The 20,268-nt window shown below is 45.5% G+C and overlaps 1 protein-coding gene across 1 annotated transcript in view; it reads left to right on the top strand.

The window, feature by feature from the left end:
* EDC4 (enhancer of mRNA decapping 4) overlaps positions 1-20,268 on the top strand; it is an 841,744-nt gene that overhangs the window by 280,509 nt on the left and 540,967 nt on the right. The window contains exon 14 of the mRNA XM_086945254.1: positions 12,685-12,776. Coding sequence (XP_086801380.1) covers positions 12,685-12,776 — 92 coding nt within the window. The remainder of the gene's footprint in view (positions 1-12,684; positions 12,777-20,268) is intronic.

Raw genomic sequence — 20,268 nt, 5'->3', positions numbered from 1 at the left:
AAATCTTCAGCATTCCACCAGTCTTCTTATTTTTTCATTTTTTTCTTCATTTAACTACAAAGGTTAGTAAAAATTTGGGGAATACTGTCTCACAGAATTTGTGGACCTTCCACATTTCTAGAATTCGTTTATTCACTGTTACTTTATTTTGTGTTTTCCCACAATATTTTAAAAATGTTTTCGGTCAAGCTATTTTTACGTACTTCCAGTATTATTTTTCTGCTTTTCACATTTTACCTTGATTGTCTTGACCCTTTTCAAGTTTTGTGAAAAATAATTGATGACAGCAATGATTAATACATACACTGCCTGCATTTGGATCGGTTAGTAAGTATGAAGCCAATTTGCTTAGTTCAATGAATGAATGGCTTTATTTCGATATATAAAATATCATAAAAGCAGAAATACAACATTTTAAGAACAATAACAACAGTCACATTCTATTTACACAGATAAAATCTTATAAAAACAGATAATACAAGCATTAAATAGCCAAGGAAAGCCTTTTTAAACGAATTAACCAGGACCATTTTAAAAACTTGGACACACCGCAAACAACCAAGGTGCGTGTGACGGATTTTAAAATATGAAGCGCCTCTCTATACTGCCGGGTACCTAATTGTATACATAAGGGTTTGAGCCATGGGCAGGTCGCACAGGAGGGGGAGGACAGGTGGGAAAATTCCCAGCGGGCAGTAAATTCGTCTATGGGTAGTGTCCCCACTGTAAATTTAAAATACAAAGCCCTATCTATTGGGTTGGAAATAATGTCGCGATAAGGTTCATAGGCCACCACATCCTTCATCTTCACAAAATCATCAGTGGATTTACAATGTTTCACATCAGTGGAGTTTTTACAATGGACCCAGCTCCAGTAGAGTTTCTTGAGAACAGCTTTAGGGGGGGCAGTCCTGGCTTCCCAAGCATCCCCAAGGCCCAAAGCTCTTAGCAGCCATTTCACATCCCTCAGCCACTTGATCTTAGACCAGCCCTCCAATGACATGACCTCTGCCAAGGCCTGTGCATATGAGGCCAGCACGGGCACACTCCACAGTCTCGCCCAGAGCAGCAAGGGGTGAATTTGGGTTTGGTCCTTGATCGATCTACAACCCAAATCCATTAACACTGGTACTATTGGGGTACTCTGCGGGAGAGCCATCAGGTCTTTCAGAAATGTTCTCTATGATCTGGCTAACACTTCAAGGTTACACATACCCCACAATTCCGCCCCATACAAAGCAGCGCTAACCCCTCTAGCTTTGTAAATCTCCAAGACTGGGGCAATAGGCTTAGATGTAGAGGAGCTTTACTCCTTGAGTAGTGCGCCACCCACCCTTTTGTGACTCAGTAGCATCTTTTGAATGTGCGAATTCCAATTCATTGAATCCGAGAGACGGATGCCTAAATAATCAAATTCAGACACCCTCTCCAGGGGCACAGAATTCAGCACCGGGGGGCGGCCCTTTTTTTGGGCGGGTTCAAGACCAGGAACTTTGTTTTATTAGTGTTGATTATCAAGCCCCGTTGTGAGCAAAACTCCTGATAGCTATTTAGGAGACTCTGCAAGCCCACAGGGGTCTTAGAAATGAGCAGGATGTCGTCAGCAAAGAGCAGGGTAGGGATGCGCTTGCCCGCCACGGAGTGTGCATCTGCAGGATGTTTTAGCAGATGCTCCACCACTCCGTTCACATAAAGAGAGAACAGTGTAGGGGCAAGCACACATCCCTGGCGGACGCCCCTTTCTACTGGGATCCTGTTGTTTTTTTCGCCACGCTTTGGCCCACCGCACCTGTGCAAAGTTATCAGCGTGAAGCCTGACCAAAAGGGACAGGATATAGGGGGGACTCTCTACAATCCCTCCCGTGGTACTAGGTCAAAGGCAGTCTTCAGGTCTATAAAGGCCAAATAAAGACTGCCCTTACCCAGCACCACCACCTTCCAGTAGAGAAGAACCAGTCTGAAGGCCTGTTCTGTGGTCCCTGTCCCGGGATGGAATCCAGCCTGAAGGTCCGATCGGATGTCGTTCTCATCTATCCACTGGAAGAACCCGCCCCAGAATTACCTTCCCTGCTACCTTTTGGGTTGAGTCAATTAGACTTATGGGCCTATAATTGGCTGGGTCGTCCCAACGCCCCTTTTTGAATATCGGGACGACTTCCGCCCCTTTCCAGGATTCTGGGACAGGTGCACCATTGTTAATAGCATTTAGCAAGGATGAAACCAGCTTCCCCCACTCCTTCTTGTTAGCGCGCAACAGATCGCCCGGTATCCCGTCAGGCCCAGCTGCTTTGAGGGGCACCAGCGATTTTATTACGCTTTCGACCTCTCTTGGGGTAAAGGGATCGCCCAATGCATCCCCCGAGGAGTCAACTGGCAAAAGACTACTGTGGGTGAGTGCCTGTATATTCCCCTCCGTACAGGTATAGAGGGACTGGAAGTGATTGTACCAACTGTGGGCTGGAATATTACACGTGATAAGGGTGCAATCTGGTCTATTCCTTGTCCTTATCAAATTCCAGAACCCTCTAGCATCTCTACCTTCACTTGCTTCCATTAAGCCAGTCCAGTACCTTAGTTCAATGATGGCTTCCACTTTAGTAGAAAGGAATGCCAGAGGTTAGTGTGCCAAGTGGATTTGAGATGCCCTCTTGTTACATCGTCTGAAGAAAATACATTTGAAATTAAATCTTATGTTTGAAATGTGCACGAGCTAAATGCAAATGAGGATGACATTTTAATACAAATTCTGCACCTTAATTCCGGTCTCTTGGATAAATTCTTTCTGTTGTCTTTATTCAAGCAAGGAATCAGAGACTGAAAGGAAAGATTGGCCCATCTCACATTTTTATAAATTCTTATGCAAAAACTCTCATATGCAGATGTGCAATGAGCCACCACCTGTGATGCCTCTAAGGGAGTAAGCAGGGGTAAAGCAATTACATATTTTTAAAAACCCAACACTTGGGGTGTATAATGAAAGAAAAACTACAGGCTGATTTAAGAGTAAAATAAAAGCAATAACAGGAAGTGAAAACCCTCGCTCCTCCGAGAAATGATAAAAATAAGAAGCCAAGTTGATTTACTTCCAACAGAAAAGTCTAAAAATACCTCTTGCGTCTCAAAAATGTTGTGAAAAAGCCAACAGAACTGACAAGCCTCTAGTGTCACTGGAGTACCTAATTTCAGATACCATGATAGGTTTTGACTGCACAGAGACTGAGAAAAGGGAAACGCACTTAAAGAATTTTATCTGATGCCATTACCCACTCCACCACGCAATGGCTGACTTCTTGACACCCATACAATGGCTCACTTTGCTGCAGGATACAAAACACGACCTGGAGATGGAAAAATCACATGTGAAAAAGTGCAGAGAGTCATTAAGAATCTACTGCCACACAAAGCACAGGGCCCTGATGGCCTAACTAATGGATTTTATAAATGCTTCACCTCATTATTGGACCTCCCCCATTGACCAAGCTGTTCAACACCTTGCAGGACACCGGGTATGTGATGGAATCTATGGGTGAAGCTGGTCTGACTTTGATGCACAAACAAGGCAAGGCTGAAGAACAGTGTTCTACCAGTAGATTAATCTCTAGGCCTAGGTGGTGAACTTCGCTCAGTTTGTGGAGTTTTCAGAGTTTTCTGCACTCTGCGGAGCTCGCGGAGTGCAGAAAACTCCTCTTCGCTATGTGCAGCAGAGTTTTTTCCCAGCTCACGATTGCGAACAGTAAGTTTGCGATCTGCCGCTCGGGTAGAATTTCTACCGAGCAGCAGGAATACCAGCACAAACTGCAGTTCGCACTATGCTACTCATGGAACTTCGCATAGTTTTTTTGTAATTTCGCCAAGTTTCCTGTAGCAAAACTCGGCGAACTACGCCCAGGCCTGCTAATCTCACTACTCAAATCTAAAAATTTACATTAAAGCCTTGGTGAACAGCATGGAAAAGTGTATGCCCTTTTAATTGACTCCGGATCGGTCAGGGTTCTCAGGAAATCGTCAGACTTTTAATAGTATATGCAGGGTTCTATTTTAGATTGAGAATGCCAGTTGACACTCTGTACCAATGTTAATACTGGCCTTCATGAAAAATGGATTTGATCGAGTGGGCCTTTCTCCAGCAGGTGATGGATAAGATGGATCTTGCATGCAAAAATTCAAATGGGATAGCTACAACTGAATAGCAGAATCCTGGTTAACAGATGTAAGCCAGAGAGTTTACGGCTCTCCCCCTGGGATGAGGATGAGGAAGGGTTCTTCACGTACGACACAACTCTTCTCAAATGACATCATAACATCTCTAGTTGACCCATATTCTCCATACACGCTGCTATCCTCCTTTTACATTACTAGTTTTATATGTGTCACAATTTGCCACATAGAGAGCAGGAAACTGCACTATGTGGAGACACTTATTCCTGGACCAAATGATTAATTCAATCACCCAGTGTAAGACTGATTTTAAACTTTCAGAAAATGAAACTCATATTTTCATGTAAGACCCTGGAGAATGCAGCCAATAGTAAGGGAAATGGGGATGGGAGAACTCACATCATTCAAAAAACGGTTTCCTTATAATGAAATGACCAAATAACTTATACCAGTCATCCATTTACACTGAAAGCTCTCCTGGAGGCCCTTTAAGTAGCCCTATATGCTGGAATTAGAAAAAGTACTGGAGACTGAAATAACACATGAGGAATGCACCAAACTTTGGAGGAACATACCTATGCTTATTCTTCATGGGATATGTTGGAAAGGGTTTAATATGGAGGGATCTGCTCTACATGTGTATTGAGCCTGCCCAGTGCCAACAGTGTTGTGTAAATAAATATTAGGCTATATAAAAAAAGGCTACTGCCCTCGCAGTTCCACACAGGGCTGAAACGGTTTCGCAGGAGTCCCTTGCATCTGGCTCCGACTCATGGCATTGATGCCGAATTCCAGTGACTTCATTACCTACTAACATTTACACTCAAACAAGTGTGACTTTTTGGACTATTTCACTTATCCTCAAACTGTAGGGATAACCTGAAAGTTCTAGTTTGATCATTTAAAAAAAATAACATATATATTATATAAGTTAAACGTGCCTGATGTACTTTGCAAAAAAATCGAAACTACGCAGAGGACATGTTGTACACTCACAAATACATGCTGTTGCTGAAGTTCTGGTGCCAAGTGTTGGCGCAAATTAAGCACTGTCTGTAATAACATCACCTACATTACAGACAGTAAGACATAAAATCGTAGGGAATTGGAAAAACTCAAGAGCCTCTAATGTTTTTGCCTGGACACACAGGTTGTGGCAATTAATGGCAATGGAAATGTTATCATATGACTTACGGGGCAATAGAAGAAATGTTAAGCTCTGTGGAAGCCAGTGATGAAATATTTTGGGAGATGACGCACTTAACTTGAAATGTTTAAGAACATTAAGGGTGTTGAGTATACATTAGACCCTAGAGGGGCTGTTTTAGAGGGGAGCTCAGAACTAACCAGAGGGGCGAATGATATCTACATTGGTAGAGGAGAAAAAACTATTAATTTGGTGGTCTGGCTCAAGTTGCATGAGAATAGGGAAAATGTAACGAAACACCACTGGAATTGCATTTTCTTATGTGGAATTTTAAGAAAACGAATAAAATATTTAAAAACATCCCACATAGCTATAACGATTTGTGGAGACCCTTTGGATGGAAAAAATCCCTTTTGAAGTGTAAGATCTATCTGGAATTGCTATGTAGGATGCAGATTTACAGAAAGGTCTACCAGTTTCAGAAGGACGAGGGGAGCAAGCATTATCCTCATCTGTCCTGGCTGTTTCCAGCCCTCCACCAGTGTAACCAAACCTTCTCTTGTGTCACCTGTTTACAGTTCAACATCAAGGAACTGATATAGAGGTTATTGGATGTTGCTCAATGGACATAGAGGCATTCTTTGCTATTGAGACCATTATCAGCGTCAGGAGTCTGGTATTCTTTTAAGGGTTGCCTGTTGCACCTTTCCCTTGAAATAGTCTTTACATGATGCTCAGTGTCTGACCTTACAGGAATATGATTAATCACTCTGGTGCATGTGTAGCACCATGGTGCGCGGACCTTTCTCCTATCCAAGTTTCAGAAAATAACTCAGTTTGCAACAGCCAAAATGTCTATGCCCCCTGCCATAGAGCAGTTTCTAACTGATGTGCCAGTTTGTCCTTTGCCTAATCCTGCTTGGCCTCCCTTTTCAGTAGGCAAGAGAGGGGACAGGTTGGAGCAAAAATATAAGTTACATGGAGGTGAGAGCCTAGAAGTTCCTCCCAAAGAAAAGCAGAGAAAAGAGAAATGCTCTTGATGCCTCTGAGTGCATCATAAGTGTCATGAGATGCATTGGAAGGTATGTTCTATATAACTCGAGAGACTCATTGCCCTGCTGATAGATGAAGACATAAACTTCCCAAAGATGACATGATTGCTCCTCCTTCTACTAAAGAAATATCTTTCACAACCCTCAAAGGATGACAATGATGATACTATCACAAGTATATGTACTGTAAGAATATTGGCCAAACCACCAACTCAGATTTGTCCATAATATGATCTGATTTGCCTTTGACAAAGTGACAAATGTGGCGACGAACCTCAAAATGAAGGCTGCCCCTTTCATGATTTTTTAGATATTACTTCCCAAGCCTTTACCTCATCTTTTCAAGCACAGCATCAATTGATGAACCGGTTTTTCTCTGGTTTCTCTATCATCTGCGTGTAGATGATAAAATCCAGTTAGTGAAGAACAAGGCTGACACAGTTAAGTCAGTGGGTGTTTCAGAAAGAAATGTTTTGGAAAATCCTTTTCACTCGCTATGGGGATAGGTAAGTAGAATATCTATATTCCTTGGTGGAAAAGGCAACAACACATGCAAACAACCGGGAGCAGCAACAACAACAAATTACTTTTGATTTTAAATCAAAAAGCTCTCCGGAAATGTGATTACCAGCAACCTCCCATGGCAATGACAGTTGTGTTCTGCCACTTTTCCCACATACATAAGGTGTTTGAAACACTTCCAATCATTTATTTTTGTGGCAGACAATAACCTTATTTATAGAAGTAACCCACAACATTTTGAACATGATTGGTGTACAGTGGGACAGTCAAAGGAGACAGAGGAGGAAGGAGAGTGGCTTTTTGCATATTCCATCTTTGATGAATGATTAGGATGGCTATTACATGCAAGAAAACCACATTCACCTACAGAGTTTAAATTTCACAAAAGCATGGAAAACGCATGATGGATAGGAAGGCAGTTGTACTTCCTTATTTTGGCTTTTTCCATATTAACATATTCCTCCTGTTGGATTGGCTGGCACAGTGATTTTTTTATGTGGGGTTTCTTTGAACGCGGGAAGTGAGAGGCTGGCCCAAATTGCCATTGCGAGTTCTAGTACATGCTAGTGCACAAAGGGCAGTCTTTGCAATAGAGGTTATTGGGATTTGTTCCGAAACATCCCAGGCCCGAAATGCTATCTTATCTTGGACCAGAAATTTGCCAACAAATCGGTCAGAAGAGAAAAATTCAGTATAATAGACCTTCCTCAGATTTTCCCACATCAGCCTGGGCTCCACAGTACCACTCTATACGTCATGCCACATCCCTATGTCTGAAAAAGACAGAAGATTCCTGTGATTCTGAATTCAGGTCTCATAGTATGTGGTTATTCATTCGCATCCCCAAGTGAATCACACAGGATGCAGCTGCCCTTCAGTGTAAAGACATCTTTGCATGTCTGTACATAGATGGATGGTTGCACAAATCCTGCTGGGCATAAAAATTGTCTTTAGATTTTCAGGCAACTTTTTTAGATTTTGGCCTTCCTAACAGTGCGGCCAAGCCTATTCTGCAACTTGTTCTAGTCAGTCATTCAATAGTTAGAGGAAAATTTGTCATAAATTGCCAATTTTTTATTTTTTATTATGTTGGAAAAACTGTAGCCTGTATAGAAAAAGTCTCAACTTTTGAAGAAGACTCCATTTCCTAAAGTCAAACGTTCTCCTGGGTGGAGGAGCCCAGTGCCAGCTCTATGAAAAATCAGGTGTGTCTGAAATATCAGAGATTGCTGATTTCTGGAGACTGGGAGGAAAGAATTCACTTGACCAACAATATTTTTCAGGGAATTGTGTTTCAATTCAAATCATTGTGACTGTTCAGGAATGTTTTCCGCTTTGTAACCCGGAGTATAACATCAACCTTCCCAAAATAAGTGTGACTCACTTAGCTATGAAATCTTTCCTTTCAATTGAATGTTATGTATCCTTCTTGAGACTTCCAAAACTATGACGATGCGTTACCTCAGCACCAGTTGTGAACCAGATTGAGGGTCCTGCAATAAAAGTGCAATCTGTCAGATAAAATGTCTGTAAGAGTGATCCTTTCTCCATGCCTACAGAAATAAAATTTTATCCGTGAAACCAGAGGGGCTCTGGTGTCATCCCTTATCGGCACACACTTGTTCGTGTTTCCTTTTGTGAAGAAAACACTTTCAAACTGTTTTCATAGTATCTTCTTTATTTCATGTTTATCATAATTGTTTATCAGATTTTATCGTATTTGATCATTCATACATCAGGCGATATCAAGAAGCATATCCAATGCATTTCGGGCATTCAGATGGTATGCCCTTCATCAGGGATTGACACTACAAAAGGATAATGTAAATGGACATTAGAATCAAAATAAATCTGCACAGTATTTGCATCAATGTCATGATAAACAGTGTTACATTTATGGTTCTATCAAGATTGTCCTCTCGTATTCACATGTCTATCATAATGAAATGTGGCGGTGATGTAGGAAAATGGGTCAGGGATTGTGATCGAGGTACAAAGAAAAAGTGCGCTAAAAAAAGAATAAGTCGTTCACTTACAAGCCTGGTGAACGTTGTCACGATAATCTAAAACGGGAGAAAGTATTAAGCGCTCGTTAGTAAAATGCGGTCAGTGACATGATAGTTCACAACAAAGTGCGCGTTGTGTTCGGTGCTGGAGGTCGGAATGGAAACTAACCTGAGTTAATGCGTCTCGCGTCTTGACCGGAGCTCGTATTTCAGAATCGCCGGTAAAACTGGAACAGTTTCCGGCGTTCTTAAATTCAAAAAAATGGTCCGTGGTCATGTGATCGATCACATGTTATAAACATTGAAAAAAGACTATCGTTTAAGATCATTATTTATGCGTGAAAGAATATACGCGTAAAAATGTGCGAGATGCAGATATCTGAATAAATCGGTTGGGTGTAAAATAAAAACCAATAGGTTGGGAAAAAACTGGAACGGAAAGGGGTTTTACCGTTTATGAAGTATATGTGTGTGAAAAAAGGGGGGTCTGCAGGATCGACCCGACATTGAAGAAAAGTGGTGCTGTGTGACTGGACTGAGCTATCACAATCTTGATAACATCAGGGAGCTGTTGAGTTGGTGTAGATCAACCGTGTGATACTGGGAGCATGCACATTCACAACATGGTCAATTAGTGGAGCAATTCTGTTAAGGTATACAAACAAATATTGTTACAGATAACAAGAAAATTCAATTCTTTCATTTAAACCAGTTGGTTTCTGGGTGGATAATTTATGGATCCAGTAATTTTCTCGTCTTAGCAGTAATTTGTTATTGTTGACTCCTTCATATTTGGGAACAGTCTCTAGAACAATAAACGTCACTTGGGAAACGTTGTGTTGGAGTTCTGTAAAGTGCGCCGAAAGTGCTGACTTTGTGTTCTTTAATCTTATGTTAGATTTGTGTTCATTAAGACGTACCTTGATGCGTCTCTCTGTTTTCCCCACATAGGTTTTGCCGCACGGACATTTAATCCCGTATATTAAGTTGCTTGAGTCACAGGTGGCATTCACTCTTAGTTTTATAGGATAACCCTTTGTAGGGTGATTGAAAATCTGTCCTTTAATTATGCAGTTACAATTACCACAGTTTAGGCAAGGTTTTGTTCCTAGATATGTGATGGGATCATTGGATTTACTTTGCAAAATTTCACCGAGGTTCTTGGCTCTGGTGTAAGCGAATACAGGAGGTTGGCTGAAAGATTTGTTAAAATCTGGTTCCAGGTTAAGGATGGTCCAATGTTTCATTATGATTTGTTTGAACTTTCTGCTGTTGGTTGAAAATTTAGACACCACTACTGTTTGGTTAAAACAGGTTAGTTTCCATTCCGACCTCCAGCACCGAACACAACGCGCACTTTGTTGTGAACTATCATGTCACTGACCGCATTTTACTAACGAGCGCTTAATACTTTCTCCCGTTTTAGATTATCGTGACAACGTTCACCAGGCTTGTAAGTGAACGACTTATTCTTTTTTTAGCGCACTTTTTCTTTGTACCTCGATCACAATCCCTGACCCATTTTCCTACATCACCGCCACATTCATTATGATAGACATGTGAATACGAGAGGACAATCTTGATAGAACCATAAATGTAACACTGTTTACCATGACATTGATGCAAATACTGTGCAGATTTATTTTGATTCTAATGTCCATTTACATTATCCTTTTGTAGTGTCAATCCCTGATGAAGGGCATACCATCTGAATGCCCGAAATGCATTGGATATGCTTCTTGATATCGCCTGATGTATGAATGATCAAATACGATAAAATCTGATAAACAATTATGATAAACATGAAATAAAGAAGATACTATGAAAACAGTTTGAAAGTGTTTTCTTCACAAAAGGAAACACGAACAAGTGTGTGCCGATAAGGGATGACACCAGAGCCCCTCTGGTTTCACGGATAAAACTGTTATTTAAACGTCGTGGGCCCTCGACGCTTCCGTATTGAGCACCACCAAATTAGGTTGAACCCAACCAACTAAAGATACAAGACTACAAATAGCTGTGCATCTGCCAACATTTAACCAATACAGAAATAAAATGCCAGTCACCGACCTTGTAGAAGACCATGAATGGATACCAAAAAAACCTCTGGATCCCTCATCTTTGAAACATCTTTGAAACATGTGGAGCACCATATGTTGCTTTCTACTTTCACTATGCAAAAGCACAGGGTTGACACTTTGCCTCTATATTGCGTGTACCGGATCCCTAGGGAATGCTCTTTTGAGTGTTTGGGAGACTGTTTTATGACACTTACCTGTTTTCTTCGAATGTTGGACTGTCACCAAGATGTCAGGCAAGATCCTCCACACCAGTTAACAATTTCAGGGCTTGCCTGCTTGTCTCTTGTGTAACATCAGTAAGGCCTACTTAATCTGCCAGATGTCTGTATGAATATTCTATGACACTTAAAATGCCTGTGCACTACATCTTCAAGGTGAGAAATCACTGACTTATCTTCATTTATCCAAATTTAGTATAGCAGTTGGTCTTCTTGGTATCCATGACTTCAGCAATAAGGGTTGGATAGTTTCAAGCTCTTTGCACTGAAGAGTCTTGCATGACTTTTTATTGCAGAACTTATTCTAAAAATCTAATCCTTCTTTTCTGCTGTTTATCTCAGTCTGACTCTTTGCCTCCATCATTTTCTCTGCACCCTAGTTTCAGAACAGAGAGAATTATTCTTGTCTATGGTAGGATACTTTTAAGATACTGCTTATCCAAAACAACTATTAACCAGTAACAGGGATGTTAGCCTGTGTTGTATAGCTTCCACAACACAGGACATGGCTAGGTGGATACTGACTTGTATCAAAACATGCTTTCTAGGTCCTAGATTTGAACTATGCCCGTCATATCTATGAATTATTCTGTTTAGTGTGGTAAAGCAGTCACAATTGCTCCTGTAATAGACCTTTCTGCAGCCACTTAGATGGCATTTCCTACCTTGGCTAACTGCTACTGTGTTGATTTTGACTCCACAACAGGTACTAGGATGCTAACCATGTTATTTGCCTAGTTAGACATTTACTTAATAGTATGCATGGTTGACAAGATTGTATTGCTGGATTGTGATCCAGCTGTTGGGGTCCTTATTGCTTTAGCTGTTGGATGGCAGACCGATACTTGAACCTTAACTTTTTACATCTTCCGTTCCTACCAGTGTCCATCAATAAGACAACTAGAATGGTAATGATCTGCAGCAAGAAAACATCAATCCTGTTAAAATGCCAGAGACTGTACCAAAAAATACATTTTCTCTCTTGACTGGCCAAAAGGCGTACTAGAAAACCAAACCCAGCTGTGGTAATTGCTGTGTTTGAGGTGCCAGTGATCTTAAAAAAAAAGCAGCTCAGTCGTTTGTGTCTAGGAGTAATGATGCACAAGTCAGATTCTCAGATAATGATACATGTAGTCTCTGCATCCATTCCACAGATAACTCAGATGTTCTGAGTTATTACTTGACTTCTCTTCCAAACCTTAGTATCTCCTCAACCTCACCTAAGCCGTATTATTTTAGCAGCAATGTTTTTTTAATGGTGGGTCTCTAAGTGCAGCAGTGTACTTATTTCCTTGAGATGCAAACAAGTTTAGTTGTGATGCAGTTGTGTGCTCTCGTTTTAAAAAAATTGTTTGTGGGAGGGTCAACAATTCATTCCATAAGATACATGAAAAAAATACATAAAACAAGACAATTATACAATTTAAAAAAAGGGAAAGAGATAAGAAAAAAGTGCTCCTGTTTCATGGTGAAATAGTCATAAGATCTTACATATTTCAGGGCCCTGCAAGATGTGCAGATCCGCTTTCAGCCTCACCAGAGTTTGGATACAGGCCCCGTGATAGCACCACAGGACTCCCAAGAAGACTTCAGTAAGTTAATTGCTGGTGGAATTGTAGAGAACTTCATTGAATGGGTGACTGATGTGATGAGCTGGCCTTTTTATTTTATGTGATTTTATTCCATGGGTGTGGCATTAAACTCTCCAGTTTCTCATGCAAAATTAGGATTGATTTGAGAACATTCTTGAGTAACTCTATGTGAATTCTGCTCCTTCTCAGCATACTGCTAGCAATTGCTTTCATAGAGGACTATTCTGTATGAAGGACAATGCATTTTAAATCGCTAATCCAGAAGCAGAGTGGCTTTGCATATCAGTGGTTTTGTTGCTGCAAGATGGTTTCTAAGAATACGGTTTGTTTTTCCTGGTCATGCGGAGCTCTTCGTGTTGGTTATATTTGTCTCTTCTACATAACCTCCCTAGCTTTTTGTAGCTGTTGTGGGTAAGGTAACGCATCTTCCTCCTCTTTCCCATTCCGAAGCCTGTACCATTTCGCAATGAAATTAAATTGTGCTCCTGAAGATCAGGTCATTCATTCAAATCAGGAACTGTTTAGCTGCCAGAACATTAATCTAACTGCGCAGGGGCCTATCCATCACTATGTTGCCACGTGTTGAATCAGTTTCCTGGAAAATAGGTTTCATTGTTCTAGGGACCTGCTAGCTGGGGAGGTGCAGAGCAGATCGAGTAAGAGGTGTGGGCACTATGGAAGAGCAAATCAAGCTTGTAATTTGTGGCCTAGTAGGGAATGGTTTTGTCCTTAGTTTGCTGGGGAGAGCACCTTGTGACCTGCAAGCGTGGACTGGTATGGTCGTGGAAGCACATGTTTTGCGGCATGAATCCTTTTCAGGAATCACATGCACTTTATCTATTTTGTCATCTACTGGTTGGGTCTGGAATCTGAAAGAAACACGTTAGTGATAGATTCCTTACCTTAGAATTACCCCCAGGCGTCCGACTGGATCCGGAAAGTTTTTGTCAACCATAACCCTGCGCATTGTTAGGCCTCTTCGTGCTGCTCCGCGTACGTCGCTGGCGTCGTAGTTGCAGAGATGACATTGCTGGAGCTACTTGGACGCACCCTCGCGCGCTGACGTCAGCTATTTCTTTTTCCACGCCAGCAACCGCAGATCCGGATAGAGCGGTATACCCCCCAGTCAATTTTTGACTGAGTTTTTGGGACTTTTGTCTCTGGTTTTTGAGTCTTTGAGTCCTGGTGTGTAGGGATGCTCGGTTTTAAATCTTGCACAGCTTATCCCCGCACAATGCCTGCTACGGATCTGCACCGTGAGTGTCTCTACTGTCTAGGGCACGACTCCGGGTTTTGTCCAGAATGCCGGGCCCAGGCTCTGAAAACTTTGCGGGAGCGGTCCGTGAAGTTGCTGTAGGCCCGGGAGTCGGCACCGTGCCGTTCAAGATCCCGGTCCCGTGGGAGGTCGAGGGACCGGTCGCGGAGCTGCCATCACCATCGTTCGACGAAGTCTTCGCACTCGGAGTCAGGTAAGGCGAAGCACAAGAAGTCGAAGAAGCGACGTCGCTCTCTGCCTTCCGCTAGCCTGTCGGTGCGGGCGGTGCCGCCCCGCGGAGCCTATGCAGTTGCCGATGGCCTGCACGCCCTTTCCGGGTCCATCGGCAACTCCGGCCCAGCTGCAGAAGTTCCATTCAGCCATGACACGCGTCTTTGGCCCGTCAGGCCCTATAGGCATGCCTTCTGACACTGGGGGTCCTCGCTGTTCTACATCGTCTGCTCCGGCTCGACGTCGTCGACGACTCCGGTCTTAATGCCGAGAGACCCCCATGGATCCATGCATGGATCCCAGCCGATGTCGGATGGCCTAGTATGACCTCCACCGACATCGATGGCGCCGGCAGGCACCCCGACGTGGGTACGGTGCCGGACCGGTATCGATCGACGCCGATTTCAACACTGATGGGAAATTTCTATCTCTTTCTCCATCTTTTCTGCCTGCCCTACAGGTTGTGGAGGACGGGGAGGACTGAGAGCGGTCTGAGGACCCTCTTGCAGCCCAGTGCGAGTTAGACCCGCACTGGGAAGAGGAATTGGAGGATGCAGGTGACCTGGATTTTACTCCAGAACCTGGCACACTATCTCCTCCTACCGTGACTACGGAGGAGGGTGGTACATATTCGGTGGTGTTGTGTAGGGCATCTGAGGCCCTCGACCTCGAGCTCCCTACGGTGGCCGTAGGACTAACCTCCTGACATAAGGGCTTCGGCCGGCATCTTCCTCTACGGAGCCGCTGCTGCCCTTTAATGACGCACTTTCGGACATTCTTTTGGGCACCTGGTCCAGGCCCAACACAGGGCCTCCTGTGAATAAGAACGTGGCCCGGCGCCTTGGCGACCCCATTTTCCTCTCCCAACACCCTACCCCGTAGAGCTTGGTTGTCCAAGCTTCTGCGTCTCCCAGCGCAATCCCTTCTGCACCTCCGGATAGGGAATCCAAGAAACTGGAATAATTTGAGAAGAGCATTTTTACTTCTGCTAGTTCGTGCCTGCGGTCCGTGAACACTGCATGCCTCTTAGGCCGTTATTCCCATTCTGTATGGGACATGGTTGCGCAGGTGCTGCCTCAGTGTCTGGAGGAGGCCCGGATGGTGCTCTCCCAAGCTATTGCTGAGGGGTGATACGCAGCCAAGTTCACGATTCGTTGTGGCCTTGACACCGCCGACTCGCTGGGCATGGCAATTTCCACGACAGTGGCGCTACTCCGCCACGCCTGGCTGAGGACGACTGGCTTTTCCGGGAAAGTCCAGAACACTGATGGACTTGCCCTTTGATAGCACTCACCTTTTTGGTGACAAGGCAGTCAGTGCGTTGGAGCGTTTTAAGGGCTTGCGGGCTATAGCCAAGTCCTTAGGCCTTTCAGCCACTCGCACTCCTTCCACTTCTTCTTTCCGCTCCTTTCGTGGCCAAGGAAGGGGCACCCAAACACGTTCGTTCCAGAGCCATAGGCCTGCCCAGCAACAGTCTCAGCGCAGCAGCTAACGTGGGACCTGCAGAGGTGGGTCTCGGGCCATGGGCGGCTCAGTACACCACCTCCCCTGCAGCCATTGCCTCCAACCCTTCCTAGTCCTGTGTTTGTCTCACTTCACGCCAGTGGATGGCAGGATTCGCCATCATCTACCCCACTGATGCACCATCACTTCGGACAGGTGGGTTCTGCAGATAGCCTGACGGGGCTACTCCCTCCCCTTTGAGACTACCCCATCAGCCATGCCAACTTAGTACCATCGCATGTTGGGGGATCACTTGGCACTTCTCCAGCAGGAAGTTGCGGCACTTCTGGCGTCGGAACGCGCTCAATGGCCCCTTTGGCCAAGAGGGCCCTCTTGGCCAAAGGGGCCATTGAGCGCGTTCCGACGCCAGAAGTAGGTCGTGGTTGCTACTCCCACTACTTCCTAGTTCCCAAGAAGGACAAGGACCTGCATCCTATCTTAGACATTCGGAACGTCAATCACTTCCTCCGGAAGGAGAAGTTCAAGATACTCACACTTGCTCAGGTCTTATCTGCCCTCGAACCGCAAGACTGGCTGGTAGCGTTGGACTTGCAGGACACACATTGTCATATCCCCATCCTGCCGGCCCACTGGTGTTACCTGCGGTTCACGGTAGGCCACGAGCACTTTAAGTTCACTGTGCTCCCTTTTGGCCTTACCAGCACCCCTCGGGTGTTTGCGAAAGTGATGACGGCGGTCGCAGTTCATCTGAGCAGATCAGGGGTTGCAGTCTTCCCCCATCTCGACGACTGGTTGTTGAAGGCGGGCTCGCCCCAAGCAGTCCTCTTCCACCTCCAGACTACGGCCGACCTTCTGCATTTGCTGGGGTTCTCCATCAACGTGGCGAAGTCGCACCTGCTTCCCTCTCAGAAGCTCCTCTTCATCGAAGTTATTCTGGACACAGTGCAGTTTTGAGTTTATCCTCCTGCACAGTGAGTACAGGACGTTGGGGCTATGATTCCAAACTTTCGGCCTTTGTCCTGGGTTTCGGTCAGGATGACCTTGAGGCTGCTGGGCCTCATAGCCTCCTGCATCCTGCTGACCAATCATGCCAGATGGCATATGTGGGCTCTGCAGTGGGACCTGAAGTTCCAGTGGGAGTAGCATCAAGTGGACCTGTCTGAGTATGTCCAGGTCTCAGAGGGCATGGCACAACAGTTGCATTGGTGGCTCACGAACGAGTGTTGGGTCAGCGGCAGATCCTTCTCCCTTCCCCAACCGGAGCACTAATTGGTGACTGATGCGTCCTTCCTGGGATGGGGCGGGCACATGGGAAAGGCGGAGTCCAGGCTACATATCAACCTTCTGGAGCTCCAGGCGATCCTACTTGCACAGAAAGCATTCCTTCCCTCTGTCAAAGTGAGTCATGCAGTTGTTCACAGACAACACCACCACCATTTGGCATTGCAACAAACAAGGCGTTATCGGGTCGTGGACCCCATGTCAGGAGGCTATGCGTCTCTGGACATGGCTGGAACATCAAGGCATTTCCTTAACGGTTCAACACCTGGCAGGTTCTTTGAATGCCAGGGCGGACAAACTCAGCCACAGGTGCATGATGGATCATAAATGGCGTCTTCACTCTGAGGTGGCGCAGGGTCTCTTTCAACAGTGAATGAATGAATGAATGAATGAATGAAGGCTTTATTGTTTGGTTGCTGAAAACCATTACATTAAAACCAGAATACAAAATTACAAAAGTTAAAACCAAGAGTGTGTCGGCAAGCGAATCTATGTAGTAGTTCCCAGAGCACTGGTGGGCACAGTGAATAGGGTTCATGGTAAGACAACCCGACATACGTCTGCAAAGTCTCTATTCGGGTGTGCCCTAGGCGGCCATTAGCATAGTCCGTAACTGATGGATGAACTTTCCAAAAGAGGCCATCTGTTTTACCATTGTCAGTGTATATAGATGGTAGATCGCCTCCTTTGCGGTGCGTGACCCCGCTTGTCTTAGGATGGGCCTAAGGTAAAGACTACGAGCCGTACACAGAGCCGGGCAACAAAATAGAAGATGGGCAAATGACTCTCGTTTGTACCTGCAGTTCCCGAGCTCCTGGTCCAGCCTGTTCAAAGGCATATAGTTCTTTTAGGGGCAGGGGGTGTAGTCTGTAGGCTAAAATCTTGTGAAGGGCTGCGCGGCCCACGGCCTGCGTGAGATGGTTTTTAGGGTTATGCACAATATGCGGCAGGCATAGGGACTCATGGAAATCTCTTTTTGCCAGTGACTCCAAGTCCAGTTCCCGCGACCGCGCGCATACTTGTTTTTTAATCGCGTTTTTAATGGCGGTGTAATTAACGTGTTCGGGGTTCCAAGACTCGGTAGCAAGGTTGAGAAGGTCCTTTGCCTCATTGAGAGTGGCCGACCAGGGATTCCCAGGTTCCGTGAAGATGTGTTTCAGAACTGCCTTGAGTGTGTTCTCGTGTGCCGCCGTTGTAAGGAAGTAGTATTTACTTAGGGCGGCCATCTCTTCCAGATTTTGCTGGTTGAGCGAGAACTCAAGGCGGACGAGGGTGTTTCTGGTGCACCTTGATAAATGGAACAGTCTCTTGTAAGCTCTGCAATGTATTTTTTCTAGATCCTTGTTAAGTTTGCCCGGGAACGCTTGTTGAGCGTAATTGAGAGCAGGCATTAGCCTCGCTTTTAGTACTCTTTGGATAGCCGTTGTGGATGGGCTATATAAAGAGGCTTGTAACTTGCAGAGGGCGTAGGTGATGGTTATCCAGTATTTGGGTGTCTTTCATAGATTCACATGCCTGAATCATTCCCCGTCGCCGAGACGGGAGCCTCCGGTACATAAAAAAGTAATGTCCTAAGGACATACATAGAGAATATAGGCCGAAGGGCCTCCCCTTTTGGGGCCTTTCCACGTCCTTATGTAAAAGGACCGAACTCTCATCGTTAGCCAATCAGCTCCGACCTCCCTCTAGAACCTTCCCGGGAGGAGCCTCCGTCCCTCAGATTTTTCTACCGCACGTTGTGCTAGGGAGTCTCCAACCTGAGCTCTTCAGGTTTCCAAACTTCGAAGTCTCAAACTTCGCCGAAGTTCACTTTGTACGAAAAGGATTTTTATCCTTCATCGACTACATGTCGGAATCTAATAAGAAAGCTTCGTCCATGGCGGACTCGCAGAAGAAGGCCCTCCTAAGGGCCTGCTCCTCCTGCGGCAAGCAGCGGATTCAAGCGGAGGACAAGCACGACCTGTGCTTATATTGCCTGTACCCTGACCACGTCACTGACAAGTGTAGGGTGTGTAGAGCCTTCCCAAAGAAGACGGTTAAGGAAAGGGAAACTCGCCTTCGCGAATGGCTCGACAGGCTTAAGGTCCGAGACACTCTGGAATCTTCCGAGGGTAGTGTCTCCGCGACCTCCAAAGTCTCCAAGAAGAGACCCAGGGTGCAGTCCCCTGGAGAGACAGACACTCCTCCTAAGAAGGCGCACAGGAAGCCTTCGGAGGCACGCTCCACCACCTCCTCCGTGTCTGTTAAGGATGGCCAGAGGTTCAAGAAGCCCGCTCCATCTACTAAGCGGACCACCTCCGTCACGACCACTGTGTCGACCACTACGGCCTCATCGCCCTCCGCGACGGCCACGACGACCACCACTGCGTCCTCAGGCGCACCGGTCTCCTCGACCATTCCTCTGAAACCTTCATCCAATACGAAGGCGGCCTCTTCGTCACCTAAGAGGTCTAAATCTACAGGTACGCCTTCGCCGAAAACACCTCATACCGAAGGTTCGTCTCCTAAAACGTCGAAGTCAAGTTCAAAAAACACACCTTCGACAAAGATATCTCAAGTCCAAGGCCCTACCATCAGTAAGGCGGCGAAACCCTTATCCCCGCAAAATTTGATGCCATTGACCCTGACGGAGGTGCCCAAATCACCAACACACATGGCGGGGGCGCCATCTTCACGCACGTCGTCGGAAGAGACCCCGGCGCCATCTTGGAAAGAATCGAGATTGGTCGAAGTCTCTATTCACTCGATTCCAACGCCCTCGGTTCGCCCAACGGTGGAGTTGGCACCCGAGCAAGAACAGGAAACACTCCAGAGTGAGGAGTCGGACGAAGAACAGGAGGTTCACGAAGAACACCAGGACGTCCACGAGATCCGGGACGGAGTTATGTATCAAGGCAGCTCCCTGAACGTCGACAAGGTGAACACCCCGATGATCTGTTTGCCACTGTCTCTGGTCAACGATTTGAAATCCCTGGTGCAGGACTATAAACAACGGTTCCCGGACGCCGACAGCGGTGCCCAGGTACCGGTCACCCAAGCGCAACCATCAGCCTCGCACCCTTCCGCTCCCCAGGCCCGTCCTCGGAGCCAACTCCGACCGCAAACCCAGGCGGAGGACTCATCGGAAAGCGAGGAGGATGACACGGACTTAGAGGAAGGAGAGGTGCAAGACGTCGCCTCGGACCACAGAGACGACGATGCCGATGCTGCGTCATCACACCATTCGTCTACCCCGGCATCCCCGCGACCGCGCCACTCTGA

The sequence above is a fragment of the Lissotriton vulgaris genome, chromosome 12 (genome assembly GCF_964263255.1).
Source record: "Lissotriton vulgaris chromosome 12, aLisVul1.2, whole genome shotgun sequence".
NCBI lineage: Eukaryota > Metazoa > Chordata > Amphibia > Caudata > Salamandridae > Lissotriton > Lissotriton vulgaris.
This window is presented reverse-complemented; position numbering and strand designations above follow the sequence as displayed.